Raw genomic sequence first — 18,971 nt, 5'->3', positions numbered from 1 at the left:
CGGGAGCGCCGCCGCGCTTCCCAAGCAGCGCACTATCCAGTGCGCCACCGGGCCAGCCCCCGGACTTGCTTCTATGCCAACAAAACTTGCTACTTTTTGAGGCGAGCTGTTTGATTGCTGGACAAGTCTAACTGATAAAATGTTCTTCCTTAAATTGGTTCTAGTTATAACTTCTAGAGTTACTACACATAAGTCTTGTATCCAAGCACCTCATTAAGCCATGGAATTACAAAAATACTTGTCTAACTACTTTCAGGGTCTCCCAGAAACATTGTTTTCAGTTGGAACCATCTACTTTCTCATTCCTGCTGCAGTTCTGGTTATTGCTGCAACTGTAGAAATATGCCCTCTTCAAGTATACATAAGTAATTCTGACCCGATGATAAAATACACTCTGTGTCAATATCTTTTGAACTACATATTACTGAGATTCTACCCCGGGAGCAGGTAAAAAACTTTTGGAAAATATCTGTTCTTATTTAGGCCACTATACCATTCTATGAACTAAAACAATGATTTACTAAATAATACCTGGGTGATATGAAAGGAAATAATTTGATGGTGCCCGTATCTTTTTCTTTAGAGAAGTACATGTAATAAATATCCTGACTTATAAGATATATTTTTCTAAAGCAAGGTATTAGAAAACCATAAAAGTATTTCACCTTATGCTAAGAAAAGAACTAAAGAGCATAATGTAGAGGACACAGATGGGACCTAAATGATGTCATGAGGGTTTTGACTGTTTCCTCTTACTGTGTTCTATGTTCACAAGCAGCAAAAGCTGTGTGCTTACTTCTACATGTTATTTACTGGACAGCATCATTAGTGACACCATGTGTTACATTGAGTTATGGAATATTAAACTTTCATCTTTAAGCAGACAGTCCACAAATCGATATCTCCTACCCTGGCCTCTGCGCTTGCTTGAGTTTTTGCTGAAAAGCTCATAGCATGTGTGACTATATATGTTTAGAACTAAATTCATCCACTCTACCCCCAAAGCAATAGTGTCAGTAGCATGGCTACTGTGACAAGAGAACCTTGAAAGCAAAAAAAGAGTAAAATTCTGAAAAATGGACAGAAATGGTTAACAACCCCAGCAGTCTAGAATCATTTGATATCTAATGTATCAGCCCTACGTACTACCATACTTAAGGCTGTATTATTTTTGTTATAAGGGCATGTGTGAGCATGAGTAAAATATTAGTGTTCCTTTAAAGTTATATAAAAATAAAAGGTTCATAAATTAAGCTTTAATGTGAATTGCCTGAGGAAATTCACCACTTAAGGGGCCCAGATACTGGTGCACTATTTTATCTACATTTATTCATCCACTCAATTAATATTTATTGTGTGCCGCTATGTGGAGGACATGGTTTTAAGTGATGAGCAGAAAAGATGTGGTCCCTGACCTTAAGGAGCTTACACTTTTTTTTTTTTTTTTTTTTTTTTTTTGATGTGCAGTTTTTCTAAGGGAATGATCCAGGAGAGTGTATGTCAGAATTTCAGGAGGGTTTATAACCCAGACCTTTTAATGAAAATGTGTAAGTTGAGGGAGTCTGAATTGAAAATCACCTATCAAGTTTTTTTAACCCATAATAATATCCCGCAGCAGCACCCTATGCTAATTTATATTTTAAATGCACCTTCCTACAGAGGAAATGTCATAGGCTCTTCTGTAACTAGTTCTTGACAGCAGTAACAATATTATCTCCATTTATAGGGTGCTTAATATATATGCCATTCTCAAAATAACCTCAAAACAATCAATTTGCAGATGACAAAACTGAGACTTTGAAAGGTTAAGTAATTTGCCCAAGGTTATGTAACCATTAAAGGGTAACACCAGGGACTCCAACCCAGGTTCTGTCTTAATTCCAAAGCTTATACTTTTTAATTACCACAGTCTACTGCCTCCCCAAGAAAGCAATTATTGTGGTTAAGTTCTTATTACTTATGGGTAATTTAAATTTCAACTTTCTTATAGATTTTTTTTTCTTTTTAATACAAATAAACCAAAGAAAAATTTGAAATGTGTTTCCTATTACAAAGGTTAAGACTGATCCATAATAGATGTTTCTTTTCAACACAAACTTCAGAAACAGCTTTTGGCAAGAAGCCACTATAAATAAACCCTCAAAATTAGACTAAATTTCAAATGGTACATGAATTTTAAAGTGTGCACTTTTAAAAGTGCAAATGAATTTAAATAAAAATATAGGAAAAATAGAAATCTATTAAATTACAAACAGGGAAGGAAATAGGATTTTCTTCTTTAATATATTTTCCACAGCATTAAGCAGTGATCTATATCTCTCACTCTATTAGCCATATCTTATAACAGTGTTTCCCAAGAACACATTTGGGTAAATTACAGCATCCTTTTTAGCAGGGAAAAAGCTGAGAGGCAGCATTATGTAAAATATCATTCTCCAGAATACAATAATCAAATTTAATATCAATACAAACACCAATAAATACTACTTGTCCTGGTATTAACTCAAGCCTTTCACAGAAATGCCCTACAATATAATACTGTAATATTATAGTCTGAGCTCACATTGGAAGGTTGCAATAAGAATCAAGCTATGGGGCCGGCCCGGTGGTGCACTGGAGAGTGCGCTGCTTGGGAGTACGGCGGCGCTCCCACCGAGGGTTCGGATCCCATGTGGAGACCGGTTCCCGCTCACTGGCTGAGCGTGGTGCGGGCGCAACACCAAGGGTTGCGATCCCATTACCGGTCAGTAAAAAAAGACAAAAAGGAAAAAGAAAAAAAAAAAAAAGAATCAAGCTATGACAACCACTTCATTTGCAATACAAATGTTGCTCTAGCCCTTAACACATTATATTACTTAAGTTGTCTACTTAATACTGCCTTTGAAAAAGTTGTTTTAAATATACTACTTGGGCATGTGAGAAGTTAAGGGGAAGACCTATAATGTTTCACATTTAATAAAAGTAAATCTCTTGTTCTTTCTGTTGTTGCTCTAGAAACTTAGAGGCTCACAGCCAAAACTAAGCCTAAATTATGGTAGCTTAAGAAGATTGTCTAGTTTGGGCCCTAATTTTGTATTTCCATTTTCGTAATTTTTTATTATATGTTTTATATATATAAGTCCTTCTTGAATGAGGTTTGGTATAAGTTAAAATATGAAACATCTAAATCCTAGAATTTAATCATAGCTTGGTATAGGATCAAGTTACATAGAATTAGATTAGATACAAGAGTCAGCAAACTATTTATGCAAAGTGCTCAGTAATAAAATGTTTAGGTTTTAAGGGCCATTCAGTTTCTGTTGCAACTAATCAACTCTGCCGTTGTAGAACAAAAACAGCCAAAGGTAATACAAAAACAAATGTGTAGCTGTGTGCCAATAAAACTTTATTTACAAAAACAGGAAGTGAACAAATTTGGTCAGTGGGCTATGGTTTGCTAACCCCGGCAAGAAGACAGATATGGTCTTTCAGTTTTTGTATTTCTTCAAAAAACATTCTATGTAAAACCCCTAAGTTACAAAAAGAAGAGAAATCTAAAACCATAAGACTGACTCTAATTCTGTAGTTTTGCTAGTAGGTTTGCATTTTGTTTTTCATGTGGATCATAACACCCATAATTTGAAAGTATAAGATGTATTCAGAACTTGACAGAAAATTGCTAAATATGCACCACTCTTCAAGTATACATAAATAATTATGATTCAATGATAAAATCTACTCTGAGTCAGTCCCTTGAACCACATACTGCTTGGATTTGACCATGGGAGCAGGTGAAAACTTGAAAAACTTCTACTTTCTTTTAGACTACTATGCACTGAAGCACTGATTTACTAAATAGCATCTAGTGATAGGAAGGAGAATAATTGAATGGTACTTCTATCTTTTCCTATAGAGAATTATATGTTCTCACAAATGCAGGCACATAGATATATTTTTCCAAACCAAGGGATTAGAAGACCATAAAAGTACATGCTTTCATTCTTGTGTATTTTGTAGACCTAAATCTGTAAAGACAATTGTCCTCTTACTGTTCTCAAAATCAGTTTAAGATGAAATGCTGGTTGTAAATACTTAACAGTGAAATCATAAGTAGTGCAATGGTACAATGGCAAGCAGACTTTTGCATCATTTTATTCCCAAAATTAACTGTAAAACTTGCTACTCCTTGAACTGATAATATATACCTTAGAACAGTGCTTCCCAAACTGGGCTGCACATAAGAATTACCTGTGTCCCTTTTTAACACATAAAATTCTGGCCCCATTCCCAGACTACTGAATGAGGTAAAATATTGGCTTGACTTTACTTTGTCTCCTCCCAGAAATTTGATGGGGTTGGACAAAGTGATTAAATCCTCACCACATCCTACTCTAAAGTAAATATTACTGCTTTCCACAGTTAAGAGAACTAGGGCTCAGAGAATCTAACTTGCTTAAGTCATCTATCCACAGCCCTACAGTCTTTCCCAGAAGAGCCATCAGTTTCTGTTATGTCACTAGAATGGAATTAACCAGCAGGGTGGAGGCACATATTCTAATTTAGGACCCGAGATTGCCTACTTTTCCTTTCATTAAGTGTTTACTAAATAGATAGTAGAAAAATTAAATAAAATACAAAGCCCAAAGGTTACTAGTACAGGTTATTTTTAATAATGGGATGTTGCCTGTCTGTCCTATGACTTTTTAACTTTTTCTAATTTTTATCTTTTCTTATCCTCAAAAGGTTTTTAAAAAGTGGCTGCAAGCTAAAAAGAGGCCACCTGCGCTTCAAAGGATGGCAGAAAAAAAGTTTAGTTGAAATACCTGGATTCAAGTCATGGCGGGGAGAAGAAAGCAGGTGGAATGGACAGGTAGGCAGAATAGGAGAAATACACTTTACATTTATTTTTCTATAACCAAGAATATATTTTATCAGTGTGTCAAATCTGCACCTGGGTACTCAGTAACATTTGTGGGAATATCTGTTTTGTTTTCAATGTAATATTTTCAAATTGCAAGGTAGCAAACAGCAGAAACAGCAATGGTAAAATGAAAGATAGGAAGATAGGGCTCCAGATCATTCCGAGTTGTTTCTGTTTCCCCAGACTGCTCGACTTGGGGAGGTTAAGTTTAAATGCATCCATAGTTTCATACTCTCTGTTGATGTATGCAGAGTAAAATAACTATGAGGTGAATACGTAAAATAAACACAAGACAAATTCTATAAGAATCACATTTCTAGAAAGTTTTTTTTGTAGAAAGTGCCTCAATTCAAACATAACGTGTAGATTAAATTTGTGGCCAGGGAAATAAACTGCAATAAAAAATGTTGGGTTTTTTTCTATATGATAAGTAATCAAGGAAATGTTAGACAACATCACAGAACTTTTTTATTTCAGGTATTCAATGCACATTGCTCTCACAGTGAAAACCACAAAATCAAATTTTAAAAAAATCAATTTTCCATATTCATGAAATTGTTAAATTGCTACTTTTTCTTGAGGCCTATCCAGAAATACCATCTTATTATACAGAGTAAAAGAGTGCCAAGAAAGAGTTAGAAAGTAGATGTTTTAAAAGCTGTGGGAACGTGGGGAAAAGAAACCAAATAGCATTTACACTCACAAATTCTGGTGACACCATATAGTTATCTGCGCCACTGGGCCTTGAAGCTCCTTTGGCTGCCAGATGCTATTGCCTTCAGGCTATCTTTGCACTTTCTTGAATCCAAAATCTGCAAAGCAATCCTCCCTTTTCTTGTAAAACTGACCCAATGACATCAAGGGACAGAAGAGATATAATCCATCTGTTTTGCAGCTGGAGAAAATTGAAAATTGAAATTGAAGTTGAAATGCACAGATAATCCATGCTGTGCCCGTAGAAAGTCAGTAGCAGCACCAAGGAGGTAGGGGAATATAGGAATTTTAGCCAATAGTAGCAGCATGTTCTTAGGGCCAGTTTGCATGACTCTGGGAGCACAGTTCACATGGCAACATGCAGTGCTTGTACAATCACCCATTCAGTGATGGGATGAAATATTTTGTGGGATGAGAAGGAAACTAAACATTTTATATCTTTCTTCTTTACAACAACCATTCTGATAAATAGGCTTCTGACAATATCATTTATGGATATTCCAGAACTTTAGATTGGTCCTTCTTAATAGAGCCAACCCTAACAAAACTACGAGGTTTGCAAGCTGAAAACAAACTTTGCAAACCTCATAGTTTTGATATCCCTTTTGTAGTTTTAATATCCCTTTTATAGTTTTGATATCACTTTCCTTTTTCTCATTTGCTTCCAGAAACCCAGTGCTTTAGATTTCTATTCTATTCCTAGAAGGCAGAGATGAGTAAACAGCATTCACCAGGACCTGTCCTCATGGCCCCTAATCTGCACATTTTAAGACCTTCTTACTTCTTATCAAAGCAGATCTTCTTCAGCTCTTTTCCCTCTGAGCTTTGCTAGGTAAGTAGCTTACAACTTTACTGCCAATGTGCTAAAGGGTGATCATGGCTAACTATCCCCCCAACCTTCTCAGAAATATCTCTCCAACTTCCTTTCACTCACCAGCACAAAGTAGCAAAGGGGCACCTAACTGAAAAAGAAGTGCTACCATGACGGCAAGATTGTTGCAAAAACTACCCTGGCACCAGGATCTGACTATTTTTCTCTTGAAGGAAAGCACCACGGAAATCAGCAGTTAATTTAAGTTGCTTCTCCCCACCTCTTTTTTAATAAATAGGGAAATAGGTGCATTGTATAATCATAAAGAGAAAAATCTGACTCGCTTATGCTGAATGAGTATTCCACATCATCATTGCTCTAAAGATGAAAAATTAGTGCAGGATAATGGGCCAAAAGGGAGACTGAGGCAGCAAGGAGGTAAAGAGGAGAGTAGAGAGGGTGAGAGCTGGACACGGGTCCTCCCATCTATGCTCCCCTCACACCAGGTGTAAGATACAGGAGGAGGCACTTCACCTCTTGAAACCTCAGTTTCCTCTTCTGGAAGCTGGGGGGAAGTTAATATTTCTGAATCTTAGCACATCCAGGGGGCTACAGTGAGGGTTGATTGAGATCATGATACAGAGTATAGCTTGGAATGTGTCATATGGTTAGTTGCTCCAGAAATGTGAGCTATTATTGTTATTGTTACAGCTCTTTCGACCTTCATCATCTGCTGAACTTTCTTTTTAAATAACTTCCTTTAAAACTTGTCTCCTATTTTTCTCTTTAAATGATAGAAATAAAAGCACTTGGTGAGTAATGGTGTGTGTGATAAATATCTGTACTTCTTTCATATTTAGAGCCAATCTGTGAATCATATTCAAGCTGGCTTCTTGAAACAATTTCCAGCACATTCTACTTGCAGTCAGATGAAGTGGCAATTTTCTTAAAATACGGAGCAGTTTGGTGCTGGGCAGAACATGTATTCAGGCTCATAAACATAAACATTTTTTATGTAGCCTTTAAACATGAACTATGCAACTCCAAAATGCTTTGAAAATATAAACAAAATAATTTCAGGAATAAAGTTATATAGCAAAAAAAAAATTGAGAAGTAGGAAAAAAGGAGATAAGATTTTTTATGATGCCGGAAAGTTGATCATGGATAAAAATTTGTTATTGTGAATTTTTTTAGAGGAAGACAGTAGTACATACTAGAAATTGTTTAACATTATATGTCAAGTGACTTTGGCAATTACTTTTTATTATTCTGACCTTGTTCCAGCAGCCCCAGCCCGAGGCCGGCATGGAGCCTTTTTTCAGCAATGACAACCCTATAGCGATGCTGTGTGAGAAGATGCTGGTGGATCCGAAGCTCTGTTTTGCTGTAGGAAGGAGGCCTGAGGAGTATGGCGCTTCTGCCATGGCTGCCAAAGTGTGTCTCAATTGACTCTTTGATCTAAGAAGAGAAAGAAGGCATAAAAATTCAAAATGAAAAAGTAACACATTTCCCTGGAAGGACGTCACTAATGTAAATCAAGGACCATTCAGAACGTTTTTCTTTAAGTTTCTCTCTAGAAATGAAAGACATTCTCTGAAAGGCTGACAAGAACAAAGACTGCTTTATATGCAAGAACTGAAGGTGAACTAAATTGTTTGCACTGTTACAAAAAGATGAAAATTTTAGGCCATTAAAATATAGAGCTCCTTAGAATAATACTCCTACACAGAAATACAAGTATAGAGCTCAACATTAGTTGAAAATATAAATTAATACAAAACCTTTCCTCTGCATTGTGTTTTTATAAAATAGTTCCACTCTGTTATCTTTAATAGCTCTTTTAAGTAAACACGGTAGAGGGAACAGATTGAGAGGATATGTTTTGTGCTGGGAGGACATAGTCAGGAAGGGGTAGAGGTGAGAAGGAATCCCAGAGCTCTTTGGAGATGCATGATGCTGCTGTTTCTCTCAAATAAGATGTAACAAAACTTGAATGCACCTCAGTGAGGCAGGATGGGTCTTCAAATATGAGAAGAGGAGAGCTACTGAAGTATCATAAGACTAGGTTCATACCTTGACAGTTTATTGCACTCCCATATAAATATTCCTCTTTGCCACAATGGTGCTTGAAATTCCATTAACAAGGTGTTTTTTAATTGACATGTAGAAAGAAGAAGACTGAAATTTAAATTCATTGTAAGGCTTAATGGCAGATAGAGAGTATTCTGAAAACTTGAGATTCACCCTTAATAAAGTGAAGATGTTTTTGTAACTTAAAGGAAGGACAAGATTAGATGGAGGTGTGGGCAAAAAAGGGGACAGGACAAATAAGAGGAAGCTAAGGAGATGGTAGGAAAAATGAGGGGGAACTGGTGAGAAACAAATTGGGAACCCAAATTACTTCTGACGGCAGATCTGAGTCAACATAGACTATGGATTAAAACATAATAGTTACCATGTTTTTTCAGTACTTAGGTTTCTTCATTATTTCCCAGTACTAATAGAACTGATCCTGCATCCTCATCAAGGAACACAGGCCATTTGAACTTAGACTGTGTCTGCCTTGTCGGGTCATGTCACACTCTAGGTCATTTCCATTCCTGGTCTCCATCCTGCTCTTTTACACACCACTGTCCTTCTGCCTGCAGTCTTCTTTCTCTCTCTATTCAGCTATCTATCAAACTCCAAGTCATCCCCCAGTGTTCAAACATTCTCTCTTTTGGAAAGTTCTAATTGAAACACATATTTTTGCATTTATCAAAGGAAATCGCTTCTCTCCCTCATGTCGGCTCCTTAACAAGCCAGGCCTGCACTGTTCGTGTTTCTCCCACGTCCATCCCAGTACACAGCACATGGGGCATGCTTAATGAATAAAAGCATTTAGTAAATTAATGAACTATCAAAATCTTTGAAGATATGTATAGGAAGAAAGAAGAAACATTTAAATTGCAAACTCTTTAAGGGCAGGAACCATATCTTATTGTTCATTGCATATAAACTATCGCTATCTGAAAACTAATAGACAAAGCACAATGCAGGAGGACACAAACTCTGGAGCTAAACTGCTGGATTCAAATCATCTGGCTTCACCAGCACCATCTGTGTAACCTTGGACAATACCTTCTTCCTAAGGATACTATGAGGATTAGAGAGTTAATATCTTTAATGTGCTTAGAACCGTGCCTGCCACATAGAAAACCGTATATATATGTTTTTAAAATAATAATAAAATATTATAAAGAGCAATGAGTCAGGAAAACAGTATCTGAGTTTGAGTTCTGCCTGATACATGCTAACATAGGCACTTAATACGTGTATGGTGATTATAATGGAGAGGAATAGTATACTAATTAATCACACTTTCTATCCATGGTACTTCAAGAAAAGTGATTGATTAGATATTTTTCCTTATTAAAGAATGTTTTTTCTTTTTTATTGATAAGGAAAGTCTTTAAACTCAAGAATTTAACTGCCCATTGGGACATGATTCCCCAACAAGTGCTGTAATTGTTTGTAATAACAAACTTATAAGGAGTCCTTGACACTGAATACAGGTCCAGCCTTTGGACACGGAGGTTAGAGGGAACTGAGTAGCTGGTAAGAGGCCAATGTAAACAAACAGGCGTCTAGGTAAAAGGGGAAGACACATGCCTCCAAATATATCAGTGTCACTCAAGCAAAATGCACAGTGTCCAGAGTTCCCATCTCACATTCTTTTCTTTCGTAATCACAGGATACTCCTCTCTACTACAGCTGGATCAAGTATAGCAGGGATTTAACATGAGCAGAGTACGTTTTACAAATTTGAGTTACTTTTATTTTGTAAGATACCACTCCTCCTTTTCTTCCATCTAGGATCAGTTTAACCAAGAGCAATGAAACTTTTACTGGTATATTTTATATAAAGTGTATTCTAAATAAGGTATAATTACTGGCCATATTTTGTACTAACCTTTATAACATAAACTTAATTTTAATTCCTGTCTCCGACTGTAGAGAATACGTAGGAAATGAGCTCATCAGTAAAATTATGTTATATTATCCTGTAATACAAACTGCTCTTGTCCTTGTAATATTTATAACACACCGTATCAGCAGAATGGCCCAATACCAAAGGACGAGAACAGTTTTAGCCGGTCCGACAACAGGTGCACACACTGCATATGTGAAATAAAAACTATGAGAACAATTATGTCAATCGCACCAGCAAATGCAGGATTATCAAATGCCAAATAGCAGCACTTTGGGAAATAAGAGCTCCTGATTACTCCGACAGTTTCGAAGATGTACTTGCAATGCAAAAATATGTTGAACCTGGCCACCAACACAACTTAACTTGAGACTTAAAACCTTGCTGACCAGAATTTAAAGAGGAATGAGTGCCACTGGATGCTAATACTACAAACTTCCAAGTCACTTGCCTCTCTCTCTTCTTCCTGAGAGATTTGCAAAATATTTCCTCAGAAATCACCTTGCTTGACTACATGAAAGTGGTTTTATAACTGAACACTTATTATTTTTATTGGAGGGACTTCAGGGTCTGAAATCTTTCTATCACCTTAGATAAAGCAAAAGATAGAACATCATAATAAACTACTGGGAGTGTTAGATGCAGCAATGTCGAGTGAAAAGAAGGAAGGATTGGCAATCAAAAATCTGGATTTTAATTCTGGCTCTCCCACTTACTTGCTTCATCCACTGGGGCAAGTTATTTAATCTATCCACATGAGGATTTTCTCGTATGCCTAGCTGAAATAACAAATCCTACCTCATCTGGAATTAAATGCATTTTCAATATGAAAGTGTCCAACACAGTATTCCACCAAAATGATGTTAAATATATATGAGTAAAACTGAATAATAATCAATGCTATATGGTAACTCTATATTTATATTAGGAATTCTATAAGCTTTTCAATTAATATGGTTTGGTCTCTGTAATAAAAAAGCATTTTCATAATAAGCTATGTGCTTCTATATATCTGATATATGTTTTCATCTGTAGGAGTCATCTTTTAATGCACAAATATAATTTATTTATTATGTTTATCATCTTTCTCCCCATGCCAGAATGTAAGCTAAATGACAGCATATATTTTTGTCTGTTTTGTTTACTTTTGTTTTCCTGGCCTAAGAACAGTAGTTGAAATATAAGAGTAACATAATAAATATTCTTCGGATGAATGAATGCAAACATCTTTTTCTTTAATATGTAAAAGAGTCTTTGTTATAAATATTACCATGGAAGATTGGGAAGGGAAAGTGGTTAAAATTTGTATTAAGCAATTTATTTCAATAGAATTGTAAATAGTAGTAAGAATGACAAAAATAGAGTTAAATATTTGAGCAAAATAATGAATTTACAGTAAAAAGTTGAATAAAGAGCCACATTATAAAAGAACTGTATTTCTCAGTTACTTACACTATTAAAAAGTCTTCACTAAGACTTGCCACAAAACCAAGAAATGTAGCTCTTAAAAATATATTAGGGATAAAAAATAAAATCTGTTTGTTTCACATGACACAAAGATTTTTTTTCTGGATTTATTATTATTAGTAGCCATGTATTTATGACGTCTTCTGGTGCTCAAATACAGATAATACAGTAGACTTTAGAAGTGTGTCATATATGACTAAAAGTTAAATTGCCTTCCTGGTCCAGATTTTTGGCATTTTAGGAATATTACAGAGTCTATCATTGTGAATTATGTGTTAATTTTTCCACTGTAGGAATAAAATACAGATTATTTTCTCCACTAGTGAAATATACACTTATTTTGGAGGGTGTAACAAGTAAAACGGAAGTTTTCTAGGATGCATATCACTGACATTTTCTACTTATAAATCATCTTACAATTGCTGGACAATTTAGGGACCACAAGTTCCTGGATATGCAGACAGAGCCTTCGAAGAAAGTCCCGACCTAAATGAAACGTTAGTGAGCCCCTATCTGCGTCCTACAGCTGATTCCACTGAATCTCATGCCCATCTTGGAATGGCCATACATTTCACAGATCTACTGCATGTCACTGAGCACCTTCTGACTGTACTCCCAAACTTCTGACTGTACCTTGGAACTAACCCAACTCTCAACATCCAATGATAAGCAAGTTTGCTAATCTGTGGTTCTATGTATGTTTGGAACAAGGAATAGAGAAACAAAAGCAATAAAGTATCAATATCAAAAATGTATCTCCAATAGAGCTTTGATGAAATAGTATCCCCCTAAATAGGCATTGCCGAAACCCATCATCACTTGTCCCTCAACCTAGTTTTCCCACTGGTACTCTGCACGGTGTATAATTTGTTCACTGTCTGCCTCTCCTACTACTCTGTTCCAGGGAAGCCTAAACTTGTCTGCTTTGGCCATTGCTGCATATGCAGCTTACTACCATGTTCTAAAAAAGAGAAAATTGGTGCATGAATGAGCACATGAATGCATGCACGAATGCAAAATATGTTCATTATTGTAAACAACATGCATGCCCTTTAATTATTTTACTCACTATCTGGTGAAAAAATTCACTAGAAAATCTCAGTGGAGGTTTCAATATTTGCATCTTAAGCCATAAAACATCCATGACCTCTTCATCCCCAGTGACTTTCTTTTCCACTTTTTTTCAGCCACCTACTCCAATGGCCAGTGGCCACATCTTGGATTTTGTGTCCTCAAAATGGTCCTTCCTCTGAAATTATGAGGTGAGATATTTCATTCTCTGATCACACTCTTACATTTTCATCTCTTCTCATTTATTCTCAATATATTAATTCTTCAACCACTAGTCTTTCTCCCAATCCTAACTTTCTACTAGCTTCCTTTTTCTTAGCCTTCTCTCTCTGCTGCTCAGATTCCATGGTCCAACACTGCAGTTACTTTCTATCCAATATATTAATCTTCCTTGTTCCACTGTGCTTCCCTCACATCAAACACAGAGAGCAGGGAATCTGTGGTAATCAAGACAGACAGGCCTGTGACTTCACAGAGCTAACGACCCATTAAAGAAAGCACACATAAGAAACCAGTTATAATAAATTATGATAAGCCAGGTACACTGGGAGGTGTTGGATGCTGTGGAAACACTGAACTGGGAGACTTGTGGAAGATCTCAGCAGGCTTCCTGTCCTGCACCTGGGCTTGGGCTGCTGAAAACTGCTGAAGAAAAGTGCCCAGGTGGACAGATTCTGGTTGGCAAACCCAATTCAGCCTCAGGTCCCCCAGGTTACCATGCTATATGCTTCCTTGGTCAATTCTCTCTTACCACTCTCCACAGTGACAAAACTTTTCTACTCTCCATCTACCTCCATATTTCTGCAGATAACTGCTTCCCCATTCACAGAGGAAATTTAGCACTATTACAAGGAAACAAACTGAGTTACACAGACTCTCTTTTGGATACCTAAAGCCTATTCATGACTAACATTTCCTCTTATTTTTATAAACAAACAAACAAAGACAATAACAACAACAACAAAATGGTCCTCTTATTTCTAGCTAACCACTGCTTATTCTCTAGATTCCACACTCTTCCTCCTCCCAGGTGACAAGCTCCCTCCCATTTCTACACCCAAATTCCCAAGAACTTCAATTCATCTTTTAGCTCCTTCTCCTGGATCCTTAATGTTTCTCTCTCTCTCTCTCTCTCTCTCTCTCTCTCTCTCTCTCTGTGTGTGTGTATGTGTGTGTGCGTGTGTGTGTGTGTGTGTCATGGCTCTTTGTCATCATTCATTTGTTCATTCATTCATTTACCTACTTAATATTGTGGGGCATTTTCTATGTGACAGGCTGGTCCTAGGCTCTGGGGAATGCACCAGTGAATAACTCTGGCAAAGTTCTAATCTTCACTGAGCTTACTATTTAGCAAGAGAAGCAATAAACGCTTAATGAAATCATGCAATATAATTTCCTATGGGGATAAGAGTACTAGTCTATTAAGGAATGACCCAGGAGCTCTTTCAGATGGCGTGGTGCTGTGGCTTGCCTATACTGTGAATACCGTGTATAAAAGAAAATGAGAGAAGAAAGGTAATTCTTCAAGGCAGGAAAAAAGTCAGAAGAGAAATTAAATCAGGAGATCCTTGGTACCATTTTTTATTGTGAGTGGCAAATATGGCCAGTTAGGGAACAAGAAATAACTGGCAATGATGATAAAAATTGAGCAATGCAACATTACTTATTATTTTGTTAAGTAGCTGGCAGGAAAGCTAAACCTCGTGAGTAGTGGAGAATTTAAAAGTTGATAACTTTATAATGTTCTTTACAGATAGGTCCATCTCTGATAAACTTTGATTCCTTTTACTAAAAGCCATAGCAGATAGGAAGCACATGAGGAAAACTGGACTTAATATACATAGAGGAAGGGTGTTTTTCTTGTTTTATTTTGTTTTCTGGAAGGATGGGTACCTTCAAGGAATTCCAGAAGGCCAGACTTTTACTACCTAAATCACACGCTTTCCTAAGAGCTGTAAGCCACCCATCCCATATTGCAGAAAAAAGGTAAAAACAAAAAAGTAACGAAGCCATAAGAAAAAAGGCTGAGATCTGTCCTCGGGAGGCATCTAGCCGCAGAGAGGAGAACCTGGGAAAAGAGAGGGTCTGAGCAGCGGGTTCTGCACTGTGGAGCCTGAATTGCTGTAGAAAGAGCAAGGAGAAGCAGCACAGGGCAGTCAAATCGCAACGTGTGTAGCTGGGAGACATCAGGTACAGAGAACGAAAACACTCTGGAAGTGGAGACGAAAGTTCAGGAGAAAAGAGATGCTGTGAAGACATTAAGTAAACAGAAAGGGAGTCTGTAAGCAGAACATATATAAGAAGAAAGGAGGGCACAAAAGAGGAAAACAGAAGAGAGCAGCAGGGCAGGACCTGACCTGGCCATCCCACGCCAGAAAGTATTTACTGACAGGTGAGGTCAAGTTGCCTTAGTCCCTGGGATCTTCTGAAATACTGATACATCAGGGATCTATCATGGTTTGGGCCTATCAGAAAAGACTTCCCATCACATGTGTAACACATAAAGCATATAATCTGAAGGTAAACTGAGGACTTCTAGGTTACTTCTATGTCCAATGCCCATTCTCAATCAAAATTTTGAAACCACTAGGTGCCTTTCTGAAAGGGGAGCACAATAGAGAGCTTGTGGAAGGAGAAGAGAGGCGAGAATGGAAGACAGCAAGTTGTAAGATAGAACAGCATTAAAAAAGCAGACTGAACAGCTTCTCGGCACATGCTGTGTAGCTGCCCCAGGCAACCCTCACACGTAGCAGGAGTCCTGGGGGCAGGGAGAAATCAAAACCAAACCAAGAACACAAGTACAGCTACTTCTTCTCAAGTCCCTCTCTAGGGTCTCCAGCTGTGACTTCTTGCCTTCCCAGGCCTTGCGGTCACCGTGGGCTGCCAATCGCTACCCTTACTGAACGGCTCAGCCATGTCAACCAACGTGGAGGAAACTATAATATTTCACTTCTATGCTTCTCTCAGATTTTTCTTTTTCTCTTTTCTAGCTGTTTTTAAAGTCACATAAAGAATCTTTTCAGCCACCTCTGGAGGCTTTTCCTGCAACTACGTCAAGATTCCTTTCCTTGGGATGCCACCCACGATGCACAGCTGCGGTCATCTGTTTACTGTTTACTGTAACCTTCCAGACGTGAGGAGGACCCAGCTGAGATTGTAAAAACACCGGAATCGCTGGGAGATGGCGGGCTTGACAGCTGCCTTCAACATATCGTTAAGAATAAGATAAAATAAGGAGATCAGAAGAGAATGTAGTTTGCTTTTTCTTCTGACACATATGATGCTACTCCCTATTTTGGAGCAAGTAAAAGCCAGTCCCAGTGTCCCCTGTTTAGTCTCTTCTCCTTCTCTCTGCCTTCCCCGTTCCCACACTCTTTCCCCTTCCCTGTCCTCTCTTTCTCAGATACTCACACAGAGTTTAGCAGGAGGAAGAAGTTATTTTCTTTCCATCTCAAAGCCCTGATGGCATTTGCTGGTTTTAAAGTAAATGCTCTCCAGCTGACTCTTTGAGGCTCCTTACTTCCCCCTGAGACTTCTCACAATGTCAGCAGTAAAGGACACCCGTAATGAAGAAAATATAGAACTGGCAATCCACAATTGTGAAACAACAAGGAGGGGACAAGGAGAGACCTTGTTCTTTTGAAAAATGTTAAAATAATAGCAAGTCTCTGTCCTCTGATGCCAAAACAACGAGTTAATTCAGCGTCAGCCTTAAAATAGTAAGTCCCTACAAAGGCAAAGTAACAGAAAGGAAAGAGCACTGGGCCAACACAACAATATCAATACCTAAGCAGCATACGCTCTATCAAACGTTTTCATAGATGCCAGAGACTCTGCATCTGAGTCCCAGCCTTCTCCAGCAGCACTCCAAGGCCTTCTGATTCCCAAGTCTCCCTCCACTTCCCATCCCCCATTCATTACCCACTGACACTGCTAAGTTCCACTCAGTGTTCTTCTCTTTCCTCATCTGCAAACGAGCACCAACACCTTCCATCTTATTTTTCTTGCTACTTCAAGGATCAAAGGAGCTCAGTTTAGACAAAAGCATTCAAAATATACGGTCCCTCACAAATGTAAAGGGTTATTAAATAAGTATCTCCTAAGGAAGTTGCTAGATAAAAGAACTTCTTGAAAAATTAAAATATTTTCAATGAAAACCTTAAATTTTTCATCATACGATTTCACAGAGGTTCTGCCAAATGACAAGTGGAATGTGAAAAGATAGTGTTTATATGTTAGGGACATTAAAGCTCTTAAAATAATCCACGAATCACCATCTCTACTATTCTTCTCTGATAAAAATCCAGTGTTAGTGCAGATATATCATTATGGAAAAAAAAATATGGGCATTGATACCAAATATGCAATGAACATACTTCTTAGATCTGAGGGTGAGACAAAAAATAGGACAATTTTTTCATTGCACAACTAAATATGATTTATTTTTACACATTGTTGTAATGTTCTATAAATAAATTCATACATCAGGATATAAAAAGCCCTTTATCAACTATTACATTCTCTGTTCATGCCTGAGAAAATATGGTCACCATTCTCTAGTCTTAGGACCTTCCATAGTAATGCACCTATTAAGTTCCTGAATTCCTCACTTTCATTCTGTTTCAATACTCATTCTCTTCTCTCCACTCTCCCAACCTCAGACCTTGCTGCTCATCTTCCCACACCAACCCTTCCCAGTTTATGACCCCTACTGTCCTCCTAGCCCTGCTGTCCTCTCCGCACTTCACCGCTGCGTGCACACAGACCCTGGGGCTCTGCAGCAGGTCATCATGACAGAACTTATGGCAGCCAGCCTAGAATCTCTTTCTGGCACTAGAGAGAATATGTCCTCTGGCAGGCAAAGTCCCGCCTAATGAAACACCTGCCGGATGTAAGGATAGAACTTAGGCACTGGGTTGGGGATTAAGAGATTCTTTATCCACTGCCTAGCCAGTCACCACAGTTATACCCTGTAGGAGAGGAGGATCAATCCCTAAGCCCACTTCAAGTGTCTAACATTGTCAATCCCATGCAGAAAGCATCTCTTGCTCCTGTCTTCTCCCCTCAGCATTCCCATCCATGTAGCAACCAGCTCATTTGGAGTCTCCCCAGAAATCTAGGGCCCCCAGGAACTGCAGAGATGGTTAAGGATGGATAACCAACAAGTGCCATGCAGGTGGCCCTGCATCTCCAGGGTAGCACAGGGCAACTACAGTTACTGTTGAATGAAGTGCCACAGGATAGACGCAAACACCTGGCAAACACAGAAAAACTCTGCTTTACCTTATCCACATGAGGACCAAAGTGTTAAGAAGAATGGGGGAAAGAGTGCTAAGCATGCAGGCACCATACTCCATGCAAAAGAAATGGGCCACGTTTCCATCAGCACACACTAATGCCTTTTCACACTCATTCTGTTTGCTTGTGTTCTCTGAGCACCCTCGTAGCTGTTCTCTCTCCATGGCCTCCTTCCTCATCTTGTTCTTTCAGCTGCTCACTGGCCATTACTAATTTACAACCTTGGCTCTCCTTGGAGGCGACCCTGGGTAACACTTTTCCCAGCCTGATCGAACCCTGAGAAAACTCTTTTCCCCATGCTTCCCCTCTGCAGCCCTACCCAGTCCAGCCCGTTCCTGTCATGTTGCCAGCACTTCAATATCACACTAACACTAACACTAACACATCATAACACAGCCTCACGTGTTCCTTTCAGTGTAAGGCCTAGAGCTCCCCAGACTACATACTCATTCTAGAATGTTTAAATACAGTCATGTGTCACATAACAATGTTTTGGTCAATGATGGACTGCATATACAATGGTGGTCCCATGAGACTACAATGTCTACATCCTATAGCCTAGGCATGCTGTAGACTATACCATCTAGGTTTGTGCGAGTACGAGCTATAATGTTTGCACAGCTATGAAATGCCTACGACACATTTCTCAAAACGTATCTCTGTCATTAAGTGACGTATGACTGTATTAGCCAACTTCTCACTTCCAAAGTCAAAAATTGGCAGGAAATGGCAACATCCA

At 38.2% G+C, this 18,971-nt stretch overlaps 1 protein-coding gene across 1 annotated transcript in view; it reads right to left on the bottom strand.

Annotated features, from left to right (window-relative positions):
- LOC103586167 (cadherin-like and PC-esterase domain-containing protein 1) overlaps positions 1 to 18,971 on the bottom strand; it is a 97,428-nt gene that overhangs the window by 59,782 nt on the left and 18,675 nt on the right. The window contains exon 2 of the mRNA XM_008567342.1: positions 7,701 to 7,884. Within this exon, the coding sequence (XP_008565564.1) occupies positions 7,701 to 7,884 (184 nt within the window). The remainder of the gene's footprint in view (positions 1 to 7,700; positions 7,885 to 18,971) is intronic.

This window comes from Galeopterus variegatus, unplaced genomic scaffold (assembly GCF_000696425.1).
Source record: "Galeopterus variegatus unplaced genomic scaffold, G_variegatus-3.0.2 Scaffold311, whole genome shotgun sequence".
NCBI lineage: Eukaryota > Metazoa > Chordata > Mammalia > Dermoptera > Cynocephalidae > Galeopterus > Galeopterus variegatus.
The sequence above is the reverse complement of the archived record's forward strand: the minus strand, read 5'-3'. Positions and strand labels throughout refer to the sequence as shown.